This window comes from Bos taurus, chromosome 2 (genome assembly GCF_002263795.3).
Source record: "Bos taurus isolate L1 Dominette 01449 registration number 42190680 breed Hereford chromosome 2, ARS-UCD2.0, whole genome shotgun sequence".
NCBI lineage: Eukaryota > Metazoa > Chordata > Mammalia > Artiodactyla > Bovidae > Bos > Bos taurus.
In genome coordinates, this window is record NC_037329.1 from 90,403,219 (window position 1) to 90,429,805 (window position 26,587).

At 42.5% G+C, this 26,587-nt stretch overlaps 1 protein-coding gene across 1 annotated transcript in view; it reads left to right on the plus strand.

Annotated features, from left to right (window-relative positions):
* CDK15 (cyclin dependent kinase 15) overlaps nucleotides 1–26,587 on the plus strand; it is a 96,626-nt gene that overhangs the window by 67,052 nt on the left and 2,987 nt on the right. The window contains exons 11-13 of the mRNA XM_024981308.2: nucleotides 8,798–8,846; nucleotides 12,728–12,867; nucleotides 23,949–24,090. Of these exons, the coding sequence (XP_024837076.1) occupies nucleotides 8,798–8,846; nucleotides 12,728–12,867; nucleotides 23,949–24,058 (299 nt within the window). The 3' untranslated portion in view covers nucleotides 24,059–24,090. The remainder of the gene's footprint in view (nucleotides 1–8,797; nucleotides 8,847–12,727; nucleotides 12,868–23,948; nucleotides 24,091–26,587) is intronic.

Here is a 26,587-nt window from a genome sequence, read left to right on the forward strand (position 1 = left end):
GTGTATATGGGCTGAGGCTGAGGGTGAAACAGAAGAGCTACAGACTTTTTGCAAAGCCACTTTAAAGTTCCTGCTGGAGATACCAAAATAAGGCTAACAGCATTATCAACTATCTAAATATATGGTATCTTAAGAATGCACTGGGTTCGGGAAATTCCAGAGGTGTAGATCAGTAGACCGGGCTGTAAGATAAGCGTAGGGTAATTGTGCTAAGACTATAGTAACTAGAAAATGTTTCACTTTGAGCTAAGGCTCCAAATGGTCATGGTGATATTTTATCAACCAACCAACAAACCTCTATTGACTTGAATCACTTGTGAAATGAGCTTTCTTAAAGGTTTATGAAAAATGCATTATTTTACTGTGGTAGCAACAGTTGGGCCCTCATTTTACTTTTACTCCATTCAGTTGGGAAATTAAAATGTTCAGCTTTTTTTTATTTATTTGCCACTTTACTTTTTAATTGAAGGATAATTACTTTACAGAATTTTGTTGTTTTCTGTCAAACATCAATAAGAATCAGCCATAGGTACACCCATGTCCCCTCCCTCTGGAACCTCCTTCCCATCTCTCTCCCCATCCCACCCCTCTAGATTGTCACAGAGCCCCTGTTTGAGTTCCCTGAATCATACAACAAATTCCTATTGGCTATCTATTTTACATATGGTTTGTAAGTTTCCATGTTACTCTCTCCCTATATCTCACTCTCTCCCTCCTCCCCTTCCCCTCGTCCCCCTCCCCCATCCATAGGTCTGTTCTCTTTGTCTATTTCTCCATTGCTACCCTGCTAATAAATTCATCAGTACCATCTTCTTAGATTCCATATATATACATCAGTATACGATATTTATATTTCTCTTTCTGACTTACTTCAATCTGTATAATAGGCTCTAGGTTTGTCCACCTCATTAGAACTGACTCATTACAACTGACTGCGTTCATTTTTATGGTTGAGTAATATTCCATTGCATATATATGCACCACAGCTTCTTTATCCATTCGTCTATTGATGGACATCCAAGTTGCTTCCATGTTCTAGCTGTTGTAAATAGTGCTGCAATGAACATTGAGTTACATGTGTCTTTTTCAATTTTGGTTTCCTCAGGGTATATGCCTAGGAGTGGGATGGCTGGGTAATATGGTAGTTTTATTCCTAGTTTTTCAAGGAATTTCCACACTGTCTTCCATAGTGGCTGTATCAATTTACATTCCCACCAGCAATGCAAGAGTGTTCCCTTTTCTCCACTGTCTCTAGCATTTATTGTTTGTAGACTTTTTGATGATGGCCATTCTGACAGGGGTGAAGTGATATCTCATTATAGTTTTGATTTTCATTTCTTTAATAATAAGTGATGTTAAGCATCTTTTCATTTATTTGTTATCCATCTGTATGTCTTCTTTGGAGAAAAGTCTGTTTAGGTGTTTTTCCCACTTTTTGATTGAATTGTTTGTTTTACTGATATTGAATTGTATGAGCTTGTATATTTTGGAAATTAATTATTTGTCAGTTGTTTCCTTTGCTGTTATTTTCTCCCATTCTAAGGGTTGTATTTTCACCTTGTCTATAGTTTCCTTTGCTGTGCAAAAGCTTTTACGTTTAATTAGGTCCCACTTATTTATTTTTGTTTTATTTTCATTAGTCTAGGAGGTGGGTCATAGAAGATCTTGCTTTGATTTATGTCATTGAGTGTTCCGCTTATGTTTTCTATGAGTTTTATAGTTTCTGGGCTTACATTTAGGTCTTTAATCCATTTTGAGTTTATCTTTGAGTATGGCATTAAGAAGTGTTCTAATTTCATTCTTTTGCATGTAGCTGTCCAGTTTTCCCAGCACACTTATTGAAAAGTGTATCTTTGCCCCAATGTATATTCTTGCTTCCTTTGTCAAAAATAAGGTACCCATAGGTGCATGGGTTTATCTCTGGGTTCTCTGTCTTCTTCCATTGGTCTGTATTTCTGTTTTTATGCCAGTACCATACTGTCTTGATGACTATAGCTTTGTAGTATAGTCTGAAGTCAGGAAGGTTGATTCCTCCAGCTCCATTCTTCTTTCTCAAGACTGCTTTGGCTACTTGGAATCTTTTGTGCTTCAATATGAATGGTGAAATTTTTTGTTCTAGTTCTGTGAAAAATGCCATTGGTAATTTGATAGGAATCACATTGACTCTGTGGATTGCATTTGGTAGTATAGTCATTTTCACAATATTGATTCTTCCTACCCAGGAACATGGAATATTTCTCCATCAGTTTATGTCAACTTTGATTTCTTTCACCAGTGTCTTATAATTTTTTGTATGTAGTTCTTTTTTCTCCTTAGGTAGATTTTTTTCCTAGATATTTGTTGTTGTTGCAGTGGTGAATGGGATTGATTCCTTAATTTCTCTTTCTGATTTTTCATTGTTAGTATATAGGTGTGCAAGTGATTTCTGTGTATTGACCTTGTATCCCATGACTGCTGATTTCACTGATTAGCTCTAGTAATTTCATGATAGTTTCTTCAGGGTTTTCTATGTATGGTATCATGTCATCTGCAAACAGTAAGAGTTTACTTCTTTTCTGATCTGGATTCCTTTTATTTCTTTTTCTTCTAATTGTCATAGCTAGGACTTCCAAAACTATGTTGAATAATAGTGGTGAGAGTGGACATCCTTGTCTTGTCCCTGATCTTAGAGGGAATGCTTTTAGTTTTTCACCATTGAGAATAATGTTTGCTGTGGGTTTATCATATCTGGCCTTTACTCTGTTGAGGTAGGTTCCATCTATGCCCATTTTTTGAAATGTTTTAATCATAATTGGGTGCTGAATTTTATTGAAGGCTTTTTCTGCATGTATTGAGATGATCATATGGTTTTTATCTTTCAATTTGTTAATATGCTGTATCACATTGATTGATTTGCATATACTGAAGAATTCTTGCATCCCTGGAATAAACCCAGCTTGATCATGGTGTATGAGCTTTTTAACATGTTGTTGAATTCTGTTTGCTAGAATTTTGTTGAGGATTTTTGCATCTATGTTTATCAGTGATATTGGCCTATAACTTACTTTTTTGTTGTCTTTGCCTGCTTTTGGTATCTGGGTGACTGTGGCCAGAATCTGGGTGATTGTGGTGTAGAATGTGTTTGGAAGTGTTTCTTCCTGTGCAATTTCTTAGAAGAATTTCAGAAAAATGTTTCATAGAATTCCCCTATGAATTCTGAAGCCATCTGGCCCTGGGTTTTTGTTTTTTGGGAGATTTTTGATCACAGTTTTGACTTTGTAATTGGCTTGTTCATAATTTCTGTTTCTTCCTGGTTCAGTCTTAGAAGGTTGAACTTTTCTAAGAATCTATCCATTTCCTCTAGGTTGTCTATTTTATTAGCATATGGTTGCTCATAATATTCTCCTATGATCATTTGTATTTCTGCATTGTCTGTTGTAACCTCTCCTTTTTAATTTCTAATTTTGTTGATTTGATTTTTCTCCCTTTTTTTCTTGATGAGTCTGGCTAGTGGTTTGTCAATTTTGTTTATCTTCTTAAAGAAAATATTCAACTTTCAAACTTGCCTCTTGCAATGTACTTTGCTCCTCCTGCCTCAAATTCCAATTGAACTCAAAGGAGAACTCCTTTAAAGAGAACTGCAGAAGGAGGAGATGGAGGAAAGAAAAGTGAAAGTGAAGTCATTCAGCCGTGTCCGACTCTTTGTGACCCCATGGATTGTAGCCCATGGAATTTTCCAAGCAAGAGTACTAGAGTGGGTTGCCATTTCCTTCTCCAGGGAATCTTCATGACCCAGGGATCAAACCTGGGTCTCCCACATTGTAGGTAGAGGCTTTACCTCTGAGTCACCAGGGAGATGGAGAAGAATATGGTCTAATGATTTACCATCATCTTTGGAAGGAAAAGGATAATAAGCTACCTACAGATGTATGATTTGAGAGGTTATTGAAACCAGAGAAACAGACTTGTCTTGAAATGGCATTGGATAAAATGACTGTTTTCCAGTAGTCATGTACGGATATGAGAGTTGGACTATAAAGAAAGCTGAGTGCCAAAGAATTGATGCTTTTGAGCGGTGGTGTTGGAGAAGACTCTTGAGAGTCCCTTGGACTGCAAAGAGATCTAACCAGTCCATCCTAAAGGAAATCAGTCCAGGTGTTCATTGGAAGGATTGATGTTGAAGCTGAAACTCCAATAATTTGGCCACCTAATGTGAAGAGCTGACTCATTGGAAAAGACCCTGATGCTGGGAAAGATTGAGGGCAGGAGAAGAAGGGGATGACAGAGGATGAGATGGTTTGATAACATCACCAACTCAATGGACATGAGCTTGGGTAAACTCCGGGAGTTGGTGATGGGCAGGGAGGCCTGGCATGCTGCGGTTCATGGGGTCGCAGAGTCGGACATGACTGAGCGACTGAACTGAACTGAAAATGACTGTTTGCGGATCACTCTCTCATTGATCGCTTGCAGTTTAACTACTGGGAAAAATCAATGGGGGCAAGGCAAGGTCACTCAGCAGCAAATTATCTGCATAAGCGTGGAGGGCTGGCCACAGACAGGCACAAGGCTTGCCTTTATAACAGCAACCTGGCTGACCCTGGACGCCTCAGCCCCTCTTTATGGGCTCACGTAGCTACAGAAGAGATGTGGGGAGAGAGTCAAGCCCAGTCTACACAAGACACAGAACTTTAAGTTCAATGTTGTGTCATGGCCTCCTGGGGCCACTCCTACAAGTCATCCTCTACTTTTTAGGGGCTGATTTTTCTCTCATAATGCTTCCTTTTTCACATCCTTGAAAAACATGTGAAGTAGGCATCAGACATGATGTTCGGTAATTTTTATGTCCATTGATTAGTTGAATTTTCACAAGCCCATGTAAGGAAATGGGCCTCAGAGAAGTGTGTGGGAGTTGCTGGTGAGTGGTCCACCCTGCCCTCCTTACTAGACCAGTGTCCTCTCCTTCATTTAGTGCTACTCTATAAACATCTGGAGGTCATTAAACATTGTGCATTTGTGTGTGCTAAGTCACTTCAGTTGTGTCCAACATTTTGTGACCCCATGCACTGTAGACCACCAGGCTCCTCTGTCCATGGGATTCTCCAGGCAAGAGTACTGGAATGGGTTGCCATGCCCTCCTCCAAGGAATCTTTCCAACCCAGGAATTGAACCTGTGTCTCTTATGTCTCCCACATTGCAGGTGGGTTCTTATCACTAGCGCCACCTGGGAAGACCCCATTAAATATCATCATAACACAATAATGGACCGATGTGGGCCTCCCCAGGCTCATTGACGCAGGCTCTGTGGGGTGAAGCTGAGGCTTCCTTTTGGTTAAAAACTCTCCCAGGTGATGCTAGTGTGCTGCTTGGCTTGAGGACCACTGTGTGAGACTAGGTGTCTCTTCAAAATGAAAGGTAGAACCAAGGAGAAAAAGTAAAAGAAATAAGACTGACGTTGATTGAACACCTACTACAGGCCAAGTGCTTAATCTTGTCTTATCCTCCCAGGCAACTGGAAAAGGGTTCCAACTTTACAGATGAGAAACTTCTGAGTCACTTAACTGTAGAGGTGGAGTAATTTCCCCCAAATCCCAGAGCTCAGAAGTGGCAGAAAGGAGATGTGTGAGCCCAGGCTGTGTTCATGTTGCTACACCACAAAGCTAAGGCACACACCTCCGGCCCACACCAAAGACTCAGAAATTAAGCCAGGCTTGTAAGAACTCAAGCTCGGAACACATTAGAATTTCAGTAGACTGAAACAGCAAGTTATGGGTTTCCAAGGAGAACAATAAGGCAGAGATACCTGGGAGGAAAGAGAAAGATGTGATATGCCACATGAGAGAAAGAGGCAGAAAGAAAAGCAGCAAAGGGTAAGGAAATACTTACACTACACTCACTGTTCTAATTCTCACAATAACCCCATGCAGTAGGAGCTCTAATTGTCTCCTTTCTGCAGATGGGAAAACTGAGACCCAGTGAGCAACACCCTCAAGTCACACAGCTGGTTAAGTGGCGTGTTGTTGCTCGGTCACCAAGTTGTGTCCAACTCTTTGCAACCTCATGGACTGCAGCAGGCCAGGCTTCCTGTCCTTCACCATCTCCCGGAGTTTGCTCAAATTCATGTCCATTGAGTCAATGATCTATCCAACCATCTCATCCTCTGTCGTCCCCCTCTCTTTCTGCCCTCAGTCGTTTCCAGCATCAGGGTCTTTCCCAATGAGTCGGCTCTTCTTCACCTCAGGTGGCCAAATTATTAGAACTTCAGCTTTAGCCTCAGTCCTTCCAACAAATATTCAGGGTCGATCTCCTTTAGAATTGACTGGTTTGATCTTGTGGCATTAGTGTGGATTCAAAACACAAGTCAGAGTCCCAACTACATACAGTTTACATTTCCCATCGCTTTTCAAAGGAAGAGAAAGAAGGAAAAGCCAAGAGGATTTATTTTGTTTAATGCTGAGGCCAGCACATTCCATTCATTATCTTAATATATCCATAAATTCAACAAATCACTTTGTCCTTGTGAGGTGACTATGACTTCCAACTTGAGGTACAGAAACAGGCTGGCCATAGTGAAAATGTCTTGCTTAAGGTCTCCATGAACCTGAAGCAGCAGTTTCAAACCCATGCTCAACAAGAATACTAAAGCCAGCAATTGTATTAAAAAACTAAATACCCAAACCCCAGCACCTAGGGCTCATCTAAGGGATAAATACAACATGGGAAAGCTTTGAACTGGATTTCACTACACTGATTGGAAATTGAGATATGACTGGTGAGGACATATTTTAATTTTGTTTGGCCAGGGAAAACTATCAATAGGCAGCAGAAAGTGGTTTGGAAATGAACGTTCTGAATGAATGCCAGGTATTCTGATCTTTACTGGTTATTTGAATTTGGGCACAATCACCCGAGAGAAAGTAAATAACCAGTTTAGACAAGGACTTCCCTTAGTGCCCACCTGGGACTGTAAAATGACAGCACAGTGGCTCACTTTTCTTTGAGTGGGGAAGGTATCCTTGCTTTATAATGTTGTGTTAAGTCTCCACTGTACAATGAACTGAATCAGCTATTTGTATGCATAGATCTCCATTTTGGACCTCCCTCCTAGCCCCAGCCCCCCACTCCACCCCTCTAGGTCAGCACAGAGCACTGAGCCGAGTTCCTGTGCTATACTGCAGCTTCCCACTAGTGATCTGTTTCACACATGGCAGTGCACAGAGGTCAAGCTCAATCTCCCAAGTGGCTCACATTTGATTGTATCTGATCTTGAAAACTCAGCTTAAATCATGTTCTTTGATCATGCCTTTCACTCCCCAACTCTTAACACCATAAAGTCCATCTTTAATTGAACTTCCTTTTGAAGTTACACAGTAATATGTAATTTTTGTTTGAAAATAAATGTAAGAAAATAAGCATAGAAGTGAATAGGGTAAGCCCCCATAACCATTATCACAATCAGGTGAGTGGTCTTCCTGGGTTCTTTTCTGTACACTTACAGACACCAATAGGTTGGTATTATCAAAACCATTTTTTGCCCGCTACATTAGATTCTTTTTTGAATAAACAGTCTTGGTGTATCCCAATCCTATAAGAGTTGGAAGAAGAAAACTTTTAAAACCAAAATGATTACATTTCAGACCCAAGGAAAGTATAAAGCAAAGATATAATTGTGGATGAGAGTTGAAATACTCTTTTCTCAATTTGGAGTCAGAAATAGGATTGAAGCAGCCCCAGCTTGTGTCATTGCAGCCCCTTTTATCACTTTACACAGAGTAAGCATTTAATAGTATTTCTTGAATGAATACAAAATCATCTCCTTTTACAGATTTCATTTTGGATTAAAGAGTGTCAATATTAAAAAAAAAAAAGAAAACCATGCGTCCACATGTAAATGTAGTAAGGAGTGCTCCAATGAAAATTAAAAATCTTATTATCATCCATGTTGGATTATTCAAGCCAGGATTCACTTCTGTGCGTGAAGTATACTGTACGTGACATATAAAATTAGTCCCATTCCTTTTTACCGTTTTTGAGTCTTTGAGACTTTGCCGCCTCACTTGTCACATGAATTTTCTTGGAGGGGAGCACTTTTGTTTTCTCAAATGAATTATAAGCTTGGTAAGAGTGGGGAAGTTTCTCACGATTACCTGTGTGTTCTCCCAGCACTCACACGTGTTCACACACCAGATGTCGAGTATTGTGACTGTATTAGTTTAGTTTGCTAGGAATGCCATAACGAAGTGCCACAAACTGAGTGGCTTAAGCCATGGAAATGTATTGTCTCACACTCTGGAGGCTAGATATGAAGCTGAGGTGTTGTCAGGATTCCTTCCTTCGAGGCTCTGACAAAAGGATTTGTTCAGGCCTCTCTTCTTGGCTTGTAAATAGCTGTCTCCTTCTGTCTCTTCATATTGTCTTTGTCTTCCTCCATACATGTCCATGTCTGTATCCAAAGCTTCCCTTTTTATTTGGACCCCGGTCATATTGAATTAAAGCCCACTCTAATGACCTCATCTTAATTAATTATATCTATAACAATCCTATGTCAAAATAAAGCCCAATTCTGAGGTATTTGGGGCTAGGACTTGGGCATATGAATTTGGGAGAAGGACACAATTCAACCCAGAATAGTGACCATCCACAGAATCATAAAATTTCAGAGGGAGACAAGCCTTTAATGTCATTTAGTTTGCCCATCTGATGACTGGATTCTGTCTTACCCAAAGCCAAGAGGAGCGTTTAGAATTTTAATAGTATTTTTGGCAACAGGATTTTAGGATTGTTTTTGTCTTTTAACATGTCCGTGTATGTTTTTCAGAATGGTTCCCGCTGCCTAAGCCTCAGAGCCTTCAGAATGTCTTCAACAGGTAAGAACCGCCTTGGAAAGCTTACCTTTCAGCAGGGCTGAAGGGACATTTCACTCAGCCTCAGTCCACTGAACACTCAGCCCCTGAGCACCTTGATCTGGGGGCCCAAACCCCATGAAGATGCCTCTTGAAGAGGCAGCCACCTGTGAGTCTGTTAGTTTTTCTCTATGAGCCATTTTACTTTCAGTGAGTTTGGTCATTAAAATTGTTTTGTGCCCCTCAACCATGCCCGAGGCCCTGAGAACGAGGGAGTGTTGGCCTGTAAGAAAACCTCGTGGGTTTATTATTCTTCGACACAGAGAAACCAAATAACATCATTGAGTGGCTATTGGAAGAGGGGGGCAACGTGATTCATGGAGGTCATGCTTTCCCAGGCCCTCTCTACGCAGTCTCAGCTCAGACCAGGGCAGACTTTTATTACCAGCTTTCAACAAATCCCTAGTTTCTTTTGCAAAGTAAAACAGATAATAGAGACATTCCCGGAATAGTTAGCTAACTAAGCTGTGCCAGGCAACCTCAGGGCTAAGAAGAACTCAGTGTTTTCGGACAATGACCAATTACAATAACCAGTATTATTTGATCTGAGAGTAATTAGCCAAGGCTCTGTTCTTTTTGCTTCAGTGAGGAGGCAAAAAGGGCAGTGAGGAAAACATCAGAGACAGGGGAAAGGAGCTCAAATGTCAAAGAAAAACACACTCTCGCAGGTGGGGAGAAGGGAAAGACATCCCAACTGAACGTTTGAACGCTGTTCTTCCCTGAAAATGTGGTAGGGTTTAACCCAGCCAAAGTTTGTTTGATTTTTTTTTTTCATAGTTACTGTTCATGTGCTTTAAAAAAGCCTCATAGAGAGTGAATATCAGAGCACAAAGAGTAAAATAGGTCGGAACACAGAACTGTGGACTAGCAAAGGATCTTTTTTTGGGAGGGACGATTCTCCCCAGGGTATCCCCGCGCTCCACTCTTATTTTCAAACACGCTATATCACCTGAAACTCTCCTGTTTGGAGACAGGTTCCAGGGAACTGCTGTTTATTATTTCATCCAAGAAGCGCAAACTTTCTCTTGCTAGCATAGTCAGGCTCCCCAACCCCTAGCTAGGGAAATCTGGACTTTAGTGCTGTCCTGTGGCTTTCTTCCATTTCACCACTGGCTTCCAAAATAATGGTAGCTCCAAACCTGCACACCATCTTACTACTCTATGCTGCTGCTCTTGGAACCGTCACATGGCAGGAACATCGCTGCAAGCCCCCCGCAGTTACCCTACCAGCCCTTCCTTCCAGGCTGAGTGGGACTTGGATTGGCCCAATATCCCTCTGGCTTTTCTGAACGTACGCAACACCTCTGCCTTAGCCCAGCTGCCTTAGCTCAGACTGTCTTTGCTCAGATTCTCAAAGTAAGGAGTAATGTCTAGAGATGTGCTATCTCATACCATAACCACTAACCACATGTGACTATTTCAATTTAAATTATTTAAAATTAGATAAAAAATTGAGTTACTCTACAGATTGATTGTATAGCATGAGAAATTATATCCAATATCCTGTAATAAACTAGAATGGAGTAAAATCTTCAAAAGAAAACCCCCCAAACTGAATCACAATGCTATACACCTGAAACAAGTGCAATTGTAAATCAGTTGTACTTCAATTCAAAAAAACAAAATGAGTTGCTCAGTTGCACTAGCCACATTTGAAGGGCTCACTAGGTACATGTGAGTAGTGGTTACCATATGAGATGGGGCAAAAATAGACTATTTCCATCATCATGGAGCAGGTGGCACTGGCAATAGGAGAACTTGATTGCCAATGCAGGAGACACAAGAGACGTGGGTTCGGTCTCTGAGTCAGGAAGATCCCCTGGAGAAGGATGGCAACCCACTCCAGTATTCTTGCCTAGAGAATCCCATGGACAGAGGAGCCTGGCAAGCTACAGTCCATGGAGTCACAAAGAGCTGGACATGACTGAAGCTACTTAGTTCATCATCACCGGAAGTTTTGTTAGACAGCACTGGCCTAGATTATCACATGAGAAAACTCTTGGCTTTGAGAAGGGTTTTGTCATGGAAAGGGAACTAACATTAGGACGGATGCCCTGGTTTAAGCACATATCCAACTCCACCATCCTATAGTGAAAATGGACTGGCTAAAAATTTTTTCAGAAGATTTCCCCTGATTCTCCTTTGAGACTGATACTGAGTCCTACTGATTTGTACCCGCTTACCCACTCCAGACTCCTATTTCATTGACCTGAAAACCTGTGCCTGGGCAGGGCACCCGTGATGGAGAAAATATCCGCCAGCCCTTTGGGTTACAATCTCTTAAACCAGCCTCCACCTCTGGTTCCCTTCTCTCCTAACTGGCCTGGAAATTTGCAAGGACTGGGGGTTTGAAAATTTCTTCTCTGCCTTAAGTCTGTGAAGCAATTACTCTTGAGTTTGAGAGTAAAGTTCTCTGGTTGCAGAAACAGCTTTATGTCATGGGAATCAAATACCTGAGTTTTTATGCAAATCTTATGCAAAAATTAGGCAAATTCCAAGTCAGGGTCAGGGCTTCCAGCATCGCTGCATCATGGTACCTGGGGAGGAAAGGGTATCTGTTGATGACTTCAGGTTGGTGTGTACATTCAGCATTAAGAAAGCCCATCTGTTTTTGTTTATTTGAGGAGTTGCATGGCAATGCAACTTAGTTCTGAAAGTCAGGCATTAGTTCTGCAGCTAACTGCCTCTCAGAATCAGCAGTTTTCTGTCTTGTGCTTTCCACTTGTAAACCTGTCTGTGGCCTCTAGAGATGGGTGTACTTGAATGATTGGCACTAGATTAGCAAAGACTTTCAGACTTTGTAAGTAAATAGGAAGCATGAAGACCCACCGGGCTTGCAGGGTCAGCCCCTGCCACTCTCCATGGCTTCATAGCAAGCCCGTCTTCTCTTTATCCCAGGCCCACCAGCTGGCCTTTCTTTCTTTCTTTCTTTAAAATCACTTTTCTCCGTCTCACGCTGGGGGTCTGCAACACCTGCCCCTCCCCCGCCCCAGATCCTCAGTTCTCAGCCCAAATGCTGCTTCCTCAGGAGAGTCTTCCCTGACCCCCTCCTAAGTCAAGTATCTGGACCTTCTTCACAGTTGTGTTTATGCATCTGTATGACCATTTAATTAGTGTCTGATTCCTCTACTGGATTAAGCTGCCAGAAGAGAGCATTCCTGTATCTCCCAGATCCAACCACCTACATAGTAGTTGCTCAACTAATGGATTTGCTCTACTCCAAATTTATAATTCAGCATAAGGTCAACTTGAGGACTTGTCCTTACTGTAATTTGGGTATTTAATTATCTTTCTTGCTTATGCTCTATCTCAGGGGAAACCAATAGAGCTTCTTCGAGAAAGCCCTGGGAGCTGAGCTTCAAAAATGCTGTAAACAAGCCTTTTTTCCCACTCAAGTTTCACCTTCCAGGATCTCTTCTCTCCTTCCTCCCATTCCAGAATTCTGTGCTCACCACCGTTGGAGCCTATTTCCAACTGGGCTTTTCTGCTTGCAAGGGGCTGCTGTATCCCTCAAAGAAAGAATCCTTAATTATATATTTCTGTTTCTATAATTACAATTTTCAGGTCTTTTATGTACACAGGGTACCCAGAGCCATCGTGGAGGGGGTGGGCTGGGGCCTGAATGATGGAATGCTGAAGTTTTGCCTTCATCTTAGTCACAGGACAGGTAACAGTTTCAGTGTGGGGGTTATTTTTCCATTGCCATCAACTTTACTAGTCCCAGGAAAACTCTATCTATCTGAAATTTTTCTAGCCACCTTCTTTTCTTTACTATTCTTCTTTCCCCCTTGACTTTTCAGAAATGAGGCCTCTGGAGAAATCCTGTGTCTCTCTCACTTTTCCAGGCTAGGCAGGGCTCCCGAAGCGGAAGATCTGGCCTCCCAAATGCTGAAGGGCTTTCCGAGAGACCGTGTCTCAGCCCAGGAAGCGCTGGTTCACAATTATTTCAGTGTCCTGCCGGCTCAGCTGCACCAGCTTCCAGATGGTGAGTGAAGGAGTGTGTGTGTGTATGTGTGTGGTGGCGGGGGGTGGGGTATACATGGACGCACATAAGTCTTGGTGTCTGTTTTCTTGAAGCACTGGAGAATCATAGAATTTGCAACCAGAAACATGCTTAGAGCTGGGAAAAGCAAGATGGGACAAAGTCTTGCCCAAGTTTTGTTTGTGGTTTTCTAAAACTCAAAAGCTGAGAGTTGAGGTGACACAGGCCTCCTTGTAACCATCCAAACATTTCCCCTATACACACACCTAGAAAGTAGAAGAGATGAAAGTTGCCTTTGAGTTTGCTTTCGCTAGCATCTGCCAGGAGAAGCCAAACCAAAGTTTCTAACAACCCCCTTTGCTCTTTCCGTTGAGTAAGATGATAGGTGACATGGATACATCAGGAGAGGAGAGCTGGGCCTGTCTTGATTGGAAATCTGATGCTGCCCAAGGAAGTGCGGGTGGGGCATGGGGAGCGGGGAGCATCCTCCCAGGCTGGATGCACACGGAAAGCACAAGTTACTCTGAAATCAGCCTTGCTGCCTGGGCCTGAAGTCATCCTCCAAATCTGAAAACTGCTGAGGGGTCATGTGGCTGGAGCGCTCCTCATGTTTCTCAGAATGTGGCAAGGAAGGGCTGTGCGGAGGTTGTGGGTACTGCAACCACGGCCCTGGCTGTTTGCCTGGGACCCTCCTTAGGTGGGATTGCTTTCAAAACACCCACCAATCAAGTGAAAACAGTTTTTAGAAGTCCTGAGCCAGAGAAAAGAAAGCTAAGGAAGGTTGTAGGGGCTCTGACTGAGAGGAGGGAACTGGGATGGGGTGTGGTCAGGAACTACTGTCCAAGAGGCTCAGATGCAGGGTCTGACTGATGTCTCCAGGATTTGCAGGCACAGCTCCACAGTATCTGGGATGTGATTTTGCATCTGTCCAAAGCTTTTAATTTGGGGTTTCTCAAGGTATTTTATTATTAAAGTGAGTCATTTAGAATCTCCAAAAATAACCATAATCATACAACCAGGGTTAATGTCATACTTAACCCTGTAAGAAAAATCGGTCATCAGTATTTATTAAGTTGCCATTAAGTGTCGAGAACATATTAAGTGCTATAACATTTGAGCGAAAAAGGAGGCTTGTCCCTGACCTCAAGGAGCCTATGAAGTGGGAGGAAAAGAGGGTGAGGAAGAGGAAACAGGACACCCTCGTACACATATTAGCACAAATCATATCTAAACAGCTAAAGTCTGTGCATAATCAGCTACAGATGTTCAGAGAATATGTGTGCACTGAAGGCAGTCCTCGGAGGAACCGCTGTAGAATAACTCCGGTAAGACAGATGAGACTGGAGGTGACTCCGGAGAGGAATTTGGAAGGAGGGGAGGGACACGGCTTGGCATATGGGTAGACTAAGAGACATTCCAGGCGACTTAACAATTCTTACTCCCTTCTTGGTACCTCCTCCCAAGCTTTATCCCCACCCCCCACTCCCATCTCAATACCCTCTTCCCAGTCTGAGCCCCAAGATCCCCCCTTCTTAGCCTTCTCCTCTTGAGATTGGGACTTTTCTAACTCCCACTTCATGCAAATATACATGCTGGGGGTGTGCACACACACATTCACACCCCTTCTCTCCACTTAACAACATATCTCCCATGAGAGACATATATAAATAAATAAATATAAATAAATCCTCCTCCAGGATTTATTATTCTAGGTCCTGAGAACTAATGAGGACCTTCAGAGTTTTCTGGGTACCAGCTTTTCCTTTAGAGTAATTAGCAGGAAACAATCACTGTGCAAACGGGATGTGTTTGTTAGAAACTCGGGTTTTGATTCTTCCTGGTCATCTGAAGCAAAGCCACCAACAGAGGGGCTCCATTGTACGTGTGTGTGCCTGTGTGTGCATACACGGGCACAGGAGAGGGACCCATCTGTATTCCTTCTCTGTTCACCCAGCCACAGAGCCCAAATCTACTTTGACACTTTTAGAAAAATGAAAAGATGGAATCTTGCAGGAGCCTGCCTGCGCTAACGGGGGAGATGAGGAGTGCTCACAGCAGGAGGGAAGTTGACTTTTCTTTATACATATAGGGGTTTTTCCATGCAGAGTTTAAATTATGCCTGATAAAAGGAGTTTCGTGGATGTTTCAGTTCTTTCAAATTCTCCTGGCTTCCTCCCAATTAAATGAGGTTTGTCAAAGCCACAGGGCTCTGCTGCTGCTGCCTCGGCCGACAAGCACTTCCTGCAGCGACATCTCGAATCCCCAAGGGAGAAGATGAAAGGGCCAGCGCCAAGAGACAGGGGAAGGGGGGCAGATTGTGTGTGTGTGTGTGTGTGTGTGTGTGCGTGTGTGTGTGTGTGCGCGCGTGCTTGTGGGGGTGCAGTGTGCAGAAACAGGTTTAGATACAGATTGACAGATAGGACGTGGACAAGAAGGTGGGGAAAGCACAACTAACTACCAGAGAAACTGGAAAGAAAAACAGAGGAAGAGAGAGCAGCACTGAAGCCAGTTTGGGCACCTTGAGAACAGTGGCCACCACCACGTGTGACATGATGTCACCATGTCTTCTAAGGGTGCCCTCTCTTGGCCTGGCAGTGCCAGTCTACATTTTCATTGTTCATGGCAATGAGCCTTTATTAAGAGCCTCCTTTGCAGATAGGGTGCACCAAAGGGTCCTCTCAGTTCCCAACCCTCAAGGACCCAGAGTCTCCATCCCAGGGGCAGGCTGTTCCAGGCGTAAGGACTGTGCAAAAGTCAGATATACTCTTGTGAGTGCTTTGTAAAGAGAGTTTCCCTGCCATAATTATGCAAGAAATTTTGCTCTCTGGTGGCAGTATGGAATCACTTAGTGGGTTATATTTGTATCATTTTATTATTCTGGCTTTATTCCGGTTGCAGGATAACAAAGTTGTCACTTTAAAATATATTCTGTTTCCCCTTTGATCTGGGAGATGCCAGCTCTTATTGTCTGCCCTCTGACGATTTAAGCATGAAGCCTGAGTCTGGGAACTGTGAGAAGAGTGGAAGGACAGCCTACATCCCAGCAAAAGCATGGCACACGAATCCGCCCCCCAAACGCCAGGGCTGTTCCTATCCATCCATGTGTGTTTCCATGAAGCTGAGAGGTCCCAGATACCACTGTCCCGAGGCTGTGGCAGTAAGCTTATGGCCAGAAGAAATCGAAGGGGAAGGAGTCACTTGCCACAAAATCCAGGAATTCTAGGCTTAGTTCTCCTTCGGAGAGCAATCTTAAGTGGAAAAGCGTGATTACTAGAATGGCAAGCATGTGGAAATTTCTGCCAAGCACTGACATCCTCCCTTATTGACTCTTGAACACCTGAAGAAACATTTGTGGAAGGAGAAATTATTGGTAGTCTCTCTCAAAACACACCCAACAGCAAGCTAATTGCTTTTGCAGATGGCCGGGGAGACGTTGTACCCACACAGCCATCGGCTTATGGCCACACTTGTGGTCCTCACAGCTGAGCCAGCAGTGCAGGATGTCAGCTGGGGCAGCTAGGACCTAAAATTAGGCCCTTGGCAACTCTCTAATCTTAGCTGCAGGTTCAGCTTCTTCGTTTAATTCCCTTTGCCCTCAGCATGAACTTGGGCTCTGGGAAAAGAACGCTGCTTAACGATTTGAAAGTGAGGGGAGTAGAAAATCATTAAGCTGCCCCTTCTAGAAACTGGCTCCACTCAGTTCTTGCCAGGCTTCCAAATGTTACCCTTGGAAAGTTAAAACTAATTTTGGAACGGAGCCATTTGGAACCACAGACACTGATCCAGAAAAGTGTTTTGTTTTTTTTTTTAATCTCGGGCAGTAAATGCCACGTGATTTAAGAGTCTGGTGCTTAAGCCATGGTCCTTGATCGTCAGAACATCAAAGGCTGTCTCTTTCTGTGGGTTGGTCCCATTTTGCTTTCCAAATCCCAGGCTTGAGCCTCTCCCATTCCTTCCTGGACTAAATCCCCCTTCTCCTTTAAAACAGGTTTCAGCATCTTAAAAAAAATTAAAACTTAAAAGTTTGCAATTGTTTCACAAGTAATTTTGCAAAAACAATTTACCAGAGTCCTTTTTGTCATCACATACTTTGGTACCTGTAGGCATGGCATTGACCTCTACCCTGGAGAAGGAAATGGCAACCCACTCCAGTATTCTTGCCTCGAGAATTCCATGGACAGAGGAGCCTGGCAGACTACAGTCCATGGGGTCTCAAAGAGTCGGACTCGACTGAGAAACTAACACTTCATCACATCACTCTACTATCTATACTCTGGTAATTCATCAGCAGGCCTTATTCATTTTGCCCCCTTAAAATCTGAGAAATTTTTTGTTTTGCTCCAATAAAAGAACTTCCAGCCTTCTTTTAATAATATCTCCTTAATATATTTGAAGGTTCCTCAATATCATATTATAAAGCTGGGTTCCCTTGACTTCTCTCTCCACATACACAAACCCCCAATATAGATTCTGTTTCTTTTACCTTTTAATTATTTTGTTTCATTATTCTATTCTGAACCTATTCCAACTATTCTGCTTATCTCGAGACTATGAACCCACCATAGGCTCAGATTTCTAACAGAGTGGGAGAATTATTTTCATTCATGGAAGATTATTTTCATTTTCATTCATTCATTATTTCATTCACGGAAGATTTGCTGAGGGTCTATTAGATATGAGGGGCTTCACTGGTGGCTCGGTGGTAAAGAATCCACCTGCTAATACAAGACATGTAAGAGACTCGGGTTCAATCCTTGAGTCGAGAAGATCCCCTGGAGAAGGAAATGGCAACCCACTCTAGTATTCTTGTCTGAAAAATCCCATGGACAGAGGAGCCTGGCAGGTTACAGTCCATGCAGTTGCAAAGAGTCATACAAGACTGAGCGACTAAGCACTTGAAGATTAGATAGGAGATTGAAGGACACAAAAATGAATTAGTCTTAGACTCTGTCCTCAAAGAGCTTACAGTCCTTAAGGAAATGAGACAAGAAGATAAACAGCCATAGACCAAGTGTGAAGTGCTCTGGGAGTTCAAAGGAGGCGAGATTAAACTCCAGCTGTAGAGGCCCAGGATGGGTTGGTGAGGTCTTGAAAGATGATAAAGTGAAAGTCGCTCAGTTGTGTCCAACTCTTTGTGACCTTGTGGACTATACAGTCCATGGAATTCTCTAGGCCAGAATACTGGAGTGGGTAGCCTATCCTTTCTCCAGGGGATCTTCCCAACCCAGGAATCAAACTGGGATCCCCTGTATTGCAGGCAGATTCTTTACCAACTGAGGATCAGGGAAGCCCTGAAAGATGATGGGGAGGAAGGATATCCAGGGAGAGGAAAGTCATCCTCCTCTGAATGCCATCTAATGTCATCCACAGGTGTCTTCTTTGTTAAAATAGTGCAATCCTGACTCATATTCCATCCTAAGTTTTACTCTTTGTCACTGTATGCCTTCTTGCAATGACATTCAATTTAAACATTCTTTAACATGTACTAGAAAAGCTTAGTTTAACTGTTTGTGTGCTAATGATATCAAATCTTACTCTGTTTATTGTTTTTATTGTCTAGTCTAGTCAAAGTTTAACCAGAATATTTTGTCATTCCACAGGTCAGGGTTTAGAGGCTGGGTTTGGTGGGGAAGGGAGATTCCAAGCCAAGTCTCTCAATCCTATTCTGTTTCTAGGAGTTTGTAATTTAACTCAGACTACTCTGTCTACACCCTTTGGAAAAGACTCTGATGCTGGGAGGGATTGGGGGCAGGAGGAGAAGGGGACGACAGAGGATGAGATGGCTGGATGGCATCACCGACTCGATGGACATGAGTTTGAGTGAACTCCAGGAGTTGGTGACAGACAGGGAGGCCTGGTGTGCTGCGATTCATGGGGTTGCAAAGAGTCAGACATGACTGAGCAACTGAACTGAACTGACTCTGTCTACTTTTTAAATCCTCCACTAATCAGTACTTAAAAAGCAAGTTATCCTCTATAACACACTTCTCCACCTTCCATGCTCAGTGTTGTCCCCAGCCCATTTTAATACACTAGAATACAAGTTGTTGGGTTGTGATTTGGCTTATGTGTTGTGTAGAGTTGCCTTGGTAGGAAAAATCTGACTTAACCAAGTTCCTCAGCTCTACCAAGCTCTTAAGTTGGTTACATTTGTTAGCATCATGAACTGAATCTCCAAATAAAGATAAATGCTTCAGGAAGGAGTCAGAGACCTTTTGACAAGAAAAGGATCTTGGGACTCACTGTTCCATATCTTCATTATATGGATGAGTCCCTAACACCCATAGAAGAAGAATAGTGTCTGCTATTTCTTGGACATCTATGTGTTTTACATAAATTCTCATTCAGATAGTAACTGGCAAGGATGGAGCTGTTTTCCTAATATTACATATTAAAAAATTGGGTCCAATTACTTAAAGTTACACCGCTAGTAAGTGGGAGAGGCAAGATTTGACTGTAGGTCAGCCTCCCAAGCCACTCTCTTCCACTCCTCATCCTAGGGAAGATGTCACATGCCCCCAGGTAACATATTTAATATCTCACAACTAAGAGGACTCAATCTTATCTTTAATAAAGACTCAAACCCCTGATCTCTTCCTTAATCTTTAATGTCATCTTGTCTTTGTTAGGGTTTTGTTTTGTTGGGGTTTTTTTGCGTGGGGTGGTGGTGGAGAATAACACAGTCACCCTTGGGTTTTAAGATTTCTTAATCAGTGGTGGTTATTATTTTTTCCTTACTATTACTTATTCGGAGAAGGAAATGGCACCCCACTCCAGTACTCTTGCCTGGAAAATCCCATGGATGGAGGAGCCTGGTAGGCTGCAGTCCATGGGGTTGCTAAGAGTCAGACACGACTGAGCGACTTCACTTTCACTTTTCACTTTCATGCATTGGAGAAGGAAATGGCAACCCACTCCAGTGTTCTTGCCTGGAGAATCCCAGGGACGGCGGAGCCTGGTGGGCTGCCATCTATGGGGTCACACAGAGTCGGACACAACTGAAGCGACTTGGCAGCAGCATTACTTATTCAGTTTTGTCAGAAAAATATCAGGAATCGAATCCAACAGAAAATTGGGCAAACATATAAAACAGCAAATTATACAAAGGAAATGAAAAGAGCACACTAACACGTGGGATAAATAGGCAGTCGAACTAGTGATTAAATAAATACAAATAACTGTTAAAGTAGTTATTTTTCCCTTCAACTTAATGACTCCCTGTGCTGGGAAGGTTGTAGTACGATGATTCTCTGCAGGCGGTGGTTTTAGTTGGGGCAACCTTTGCAAAGCATTTTGCCATACCTACCAGGAGCCATAAAAATAACATTCAACCTTATACTTAGGTTCCTGGAAATCATCCAAAGAAACAATTGAACAGGGGAAAAAAAAAAACCCTAGATGCATAAAAATGTTCATTGCAGTGTTGTCTATAATTTTTTTTAAATAAAGAAACTAAATATTCAACAGAAGAACTGGTTGGATAGATATTATTATATTGACTCAGCATACAGTACTATGTAACCATTTAAAATGGTAATTCGCAGGAGTGTAGAGTAGTATGGAAATGTTTATGCTAAAAGAAAGTGGGATACAAAATTGCATATTATAACGCACCAGTGAAAATGTATTATGCATATCAACAAAACTGGAATGTAGAGTACAAAAATAAAAATGCTCTTCTAGTTAAAGGGAATGGTGGGTAATTTTTTCCTTTTTTCAGTTTTCTTTCATGTGGATGTTATATTGCCTTTAGTGTTTAAAGGAATGAGGTAAGACAAATGGTACAGGGAGTTCAAGCTCTGAATTGAGAGCTAAAGAACCTAAGTTTTCTTCTTTTCTCCTCCAGCATCACATGTATTATTGGCCTTCATAAATCTCAGTTTCTCAGTCTGCACAATGGGTTAACATTAGTTTCCTGTACCCCAGATTAACAGAATGTTTATTTTATACAGCTTTTAACTCACTGAATTCAAGAGTTCAATGTAAATGTGGTCCTGGGAGAATGAGAGGAGGGAGGGAGAGGAAAAGATAAATAGGCACTAATTAATTTTAAAAGGAAAGATCATCTGCTTTAATCGGAAATGCATATGTGCTATGCCCCTAGTCAGAGTTTTAAGTGCACTCCGTGTTAGTTAGCAACTTCAATTTAAAGTACTGTGTGATCCTTTGGGCTTTGAAGATATGAAGCCTATATACATACACATGAGCTAAAATTACCGCACAGTCACGGAGGCTGTGTGCACTCTGAATAATTAAATGCACTAAGCAACTCCAGCTGATGGATTGATGATGTGTAAGAGCAGCGCAAAAACCACGTGACAAGGGAAATTACAAGACATTTAGAAATGATGGTTTAATTTCCAAGCTTTCTTTTCTACTTGTGCTTTCTCTTTCAGCCATTACAGGCTAGTAGAAGAGATTTGATTATCTTGTTTCCTGTGAAAGGTTATTTAGCCCCTCAATCCCATTAAGTCACTCTCTGCACTCCAGTGCACTGAGACTCCACCAGGTTATCAGCCCAGGAAGAGTAAATGGAGACACCAGGATCAGATTTCTAAAGGAAGGAAAGTTAAAGCAAAGTTTGAAAGCGGTGACAGCCAACAGCCAGGAGCTTAGAACTCAATTAGACTGAAAGACAACTATGGCATTATCTCATTCCGAAATGATCTAAATACATAAGAATCTAAAAGTTTTAAATAAACTTGTCGTACTGTCTGGATGACTGAATTTTCCTTCTCAAAAAATTTTTAAACACTCACTTTTGTATTTATTTATTCTAAGTGCAAAGCAGCTTCGATAATTATGCTGTCAGATTCAGTAAGCTAATGAGCAGTCAGCGAATGGAAGGTTTTGCATTTGTGAGATTGCTACAGGAAAACCACTCGGCTGCTTTTTTCCTTCTTTTTTTCTTCCCTCTTGTTTTCTTTTTCTTTTTCTATGAGTTGGGAAGGAGAGTCGGGCAGTCCATGGCCAAATTGGAATCCCTTTGATTAACTGGTTGCTTTCCCAGCACTGTTCTGCTGCACGTGTCCCCCCCACCCCCATCCTCCTTCCCGTCTCCTCCCTCCCTCTCTTTCACTTTCTCTCTCTCCCTCCCTCTCTCTCTCTCTGCCTCTCTCTCCCTCCCTGTCTGTCTCTCTCTTCCTCTTTCTCCCTCTCTCTCCCTCTCCTGCCCCTTTTTCTGCTCTCTCTCCTTCATCTCCCTCATTGCCGCTGAGGAACTGTTGCTTTTGAGGGACATTTTTCATGTCACTGTCCCCAAGGCAAGAGGATGTATCTCCCTGAGGGAAGCTCCCAAAATGGTTTGGACTTGAGCCAATTTGAGAGTTATCTGTAAAGTTTAATATGCACTGCTTATTTGAACTGTTTATGCTACAACAGGAGCTAAAAAGAAAGTAGAATACAAAATTGCACATTATAATGTGCCTGGGAAAATACATTATGCATATCAACAAGACTTGATGCCTCCCCTTTCCAGTCTGGCAAATATGTAATTCCAAACCCAAGGAGTCAGGGTTTACCCCAGGCAGCCAAGGCAGAGCAGGCATTGCAAGTTTATTTCTCCCCTTTTGGTGTGAGGAGCTTCGAGCAAACAATATTGATGCATTTTATGCTTGTGGTGCACCAAAGCTGGAGCTTCTCTTTTTGTGAAATTGTGCAGTATTTAGAGCAACCGGTTTGTGCAGCTTGTGAGCCTTGAAAAAGTGATGCCCAGGTAGAAAGATGTCCTGAGCAGGTTTTATCGACGTGCTTTCGTGACACTGTGGCTGTTGTCCCTGGATATTTTTCTCAGATGGTATCTGTGCTGATGCTACTAGCTAATAACAGTGGCTAGTTAACTAGTTAATAACTAGTTAATAACAGTGGCTACTAGTTATTAAGAATACATGGTGTGGGGCTTACTTGGTGGTCCAGTGATTAAGACTCCATGCTTCCACTGCAGGGAACTCGGGTTTGATCCCTGGTTAGGGAGCTAAGATGCCACAAGCAGCAAGGTATAGCATGTGTATCTTATTTCACTACTCTGGAAACCCCAATAAAAACTATAATAAGGGAATTTAACTTAATTAATTATATACATGAATGGGCTTCCCAAGTGGGCCTAGTGGTAAAGAACCCACCTGCCAATGCAGAAAGACGCAGGAGACATGGGTTCAATCCCTGGGTTAGGAAGACTCCCTGGGGGAGGGCATGGCAACCCACTCCAGTATTCATGTTTGGAGAATCCCGGGGATGGAGGACCCTGGTGGGCTGCATTACTTAGGGTCACAAAGAGTTGGACATGACTGAAGTGACTTAGCATACATACACACACACACACACACACACACACATATATATAGTATCAGAACAACCAAAGATGTTTGGCATGTATTATGTTCTTTAAACTTATAGCAATCTGCCCAGAAGTTTTATTATCCCCATTTTGCAGGTGAGCCCCTTAAAATGTTAACTTTTAGGGAACTTGGCCCATATCTTTAGCATAATAAGCACCCAGGAATAATATCCACTTAACAAACAAACAAATATTACCCATTTAACTCATTTATAAAAATGCAAACTGCCAGCATTCTAAGCTAACCAAATATATAATATACATATATTCTGCCCCCCCCCATTTTTTAATTTACAAAAGTTGCAGTTTAGAGTCTACTTAAATAGATTGCCAAAGCAATCTAATGTAACAGAAATTTGAAACTTTCCAAAATGTATCTGACCTAGCACCAGGCTCACTGCCTGTTGTCGCTGGGACTCCTTGGCTTGATTTTGGCCCTTGTTGTTAGTGTGTATGTGCCTCCCAGTTCCACTCCTAGTTTTACCACCTTCAACACCAAGCCTAGTGCCTTACCCAAGTGTTCATTTGGTAAATATGCATTGAAATGAATTGAATCGAACAGAAGGCACTTAACAGCTATTCAGTAAAGTGAGTTATCCGTGAGTCAGTATAAGTTATTGGTGGATAAATCCGGCTCACATTTTGACATCTCTTTGGGTGACAAATATTACAACAGACATAAAAAAACACATCGTGAAAGATTCCCAGGAAATAATATGTTGGTGCTTTTCTCTTTTGTTCCCTACAGAGGAATCATTGTTTACAGTTTCAGGAGTGAGGCTGAAGCCAGAAATGTGTGACCTTTTGGCCTCCTACGGGAAAGGTCACCACCCAGCTGGGTTTAGCAAATGCTGGTAAAAAGAAAGGGTGAGATTACCAAGATCTTCCAGGTAAGTGGTTCCAACAGTGTGGGGCCTAGGATGGAACTGAAAGTTATTCACTCTCCAGTGAAGACCTGGTTCCTGGGTTCAGAGATCTCTGTCCTGTGCCTGGCTCTTCATTCTCACTCTGGGCACAGAGGCCTAAGCTCCACAGGCTGTGAGAGGAGGTGGCATCAGTGTGCATCAGCTCCCCCTCCTAGGGGAGGGACAAGACTCCTAAGATGACCCGTACATGTCATTGTAAGGCCTTGAGCTGGTGCACCGGAATACAGGACTCCATTGGCATGTTGCTGCTGCTGCTGCTGCTAAGTCGCTTCAGTCGTGTCCGACTCTATGTGACCCCATAGACGGCAGCCCACCAGGCTCCTCTGTCCCTGGGATTCTCCAGGCAAGAACACTGGAGTGGGTTGCCATTTCCTTCTCCAATGCGTGAAAGTGAAAAGTGAAAGTGAAGTCACTCAGTTGTATCCCACTCTTTGCGACCCTATGGACTGTAGCCCACCAGGCTCCTCTGTCCATGAGAGTCTCCAGGCAAGAATACTGGAGTGGGTTGCCATTTCCTCCTCCAGGGCCATTGGCACGTTAAGTTCCCTTAACTATGTAATTCTCACTGTCAGCTGACAAGACAAAAATCAGATGTCAGGGTGACCAGCTTTCCCCATTTGCTCGAGACCAAGGGGTGCCCCAGGATGTGGGATGTTCAGTGCTAAAATTGACACAGTCCTGGATAAACCAGGATGGTTGGTCACCATAGCGGTGCAAATTACCACCTGGCTTGCCCCCAAGTGCCAGAGAAGACCTGATTCAGAGTCTAGCCCCACCTAGGAGGTGGTTTTGGAGGATTGTGAAAACCCAGTCATCACCGCTACAGGCTTTTGCACCACTGGTTACAGAGTGTCCTCTCCAGGGTGCGGTCTGGGAACCACCAGGACCTCATGGTCCTGGGAGACAGGAGCCATCCACAAATGTCACAGACTCAGCTGCTCTCAGGAGTCTCCTCCATCAGCCTAGGGCAGCCCAGACTTCCAAGGCAATCCTGAGGGAGAAGGGTGCTGTCGAGGTTTTTCCCAAAGCTTCCATACCCTAGAGTTCTGCTGGCAGGCACAGGAAGCCAGGAGGGACAACTCCTAAATCCACCACAGTCCAGACATTCGTAGATCTTATAAGAGCATTTCCACAGTGAGTAGAGGGGACAGTAATCCAGACAGAGGAGTCAAGGTGAGACCCATGCACAGAGCCAGCCATCCCTGTAGGTGACTCTGGCTATATCCCAGACCACAAACAAGCCTAAGGTTTGATCATACATCAGGCAACTACAGCTTGTCATGCTTCCCGACAGAACTTTTGGGGTCTAGATGGCAATGACTGGCATGCTTCCTGCACCACCCTCGCCCCATCGTCATTCACATAGCAGGATTCAGTTCTTTGCCAGTTTCTCTGTTAAAGACATATACACATCAAGAATGTCTGCCTTTCGGATTTTCTAAGATCATTGTGTTTAGAAATTTGGGGAGATCAGGGAAGTTTAGAATTATAGTTCTTCCTCAGGTATAATTCTGAAGTTTATATTTTGACAATATACAACTGGAATTACAATGGGCAATACAATAATAATATGGTATTTTGATAGTAAAATATTTCTAGAGCAGAGATTTTACTATGTAATTATGCCATTTTTAAACCCACTAGTTATGAAAGTAGGATGTACTTTAGCTACATTCTATAGCATGAAAGATTTGCCCTTGATAAAATTATCAAAGACATTGATGGAAATGGTCTTGGATGGTAGTGCTGCATAAGAATTAATAATTATTTCTATTGAGTTGTTATTCTGTTTTACTAAGCAACCAGAAGGTAGGGAGATTACCCGCCTCTCTGAACTACAGTCAAAGAATTGTTACCTGTAGGTGTAAATTGGTCACAATATAAAATCAATTAAAAGCAGCATGACAAATTTTGTGATGCCTGTGCCAGCAATTGAAGAAGGGAGAAGGCAGGCTGAGTATGCATTGGAGTAATCTGATGTCCCTAGGCCTCTGGTACTAATGCAAGGAGATAAACCCGTAGGAGATGAACCACAATAAGGAAAGGCTGGAACAATTAAACTGTTTAATAAATGGCTTGGGATGATCAAAATCTGGAAGTGCCAGAGTGAGGGACTAAAAGCGGTTATCACATGGACACTTGGGGCCTGTAAATCTTTTCCACTAAATTAAATTTATGTTAAAATATTCACTTTTCAGGAGATTCAAAATGTAAATTGGGATATTAGGACTTATAACTAGCAGCAATGCCTGAAAATTAAGACTCTGAAAAGATCCTCAAAATGTCAGTTTCAGGTATGGAGAAAATGTACACTAACATCTACAATAGAGAAATGGGACTAAACTCTGCTGGGAACATAACATGTGCCAAGCACTTTACAAATAGTTTCAAAGCTTTGTGCGTTTTGAACAGTTAGGGTGTGGTGAGGTGTAACTATAGTTTGTACATTTGGAGATAAATT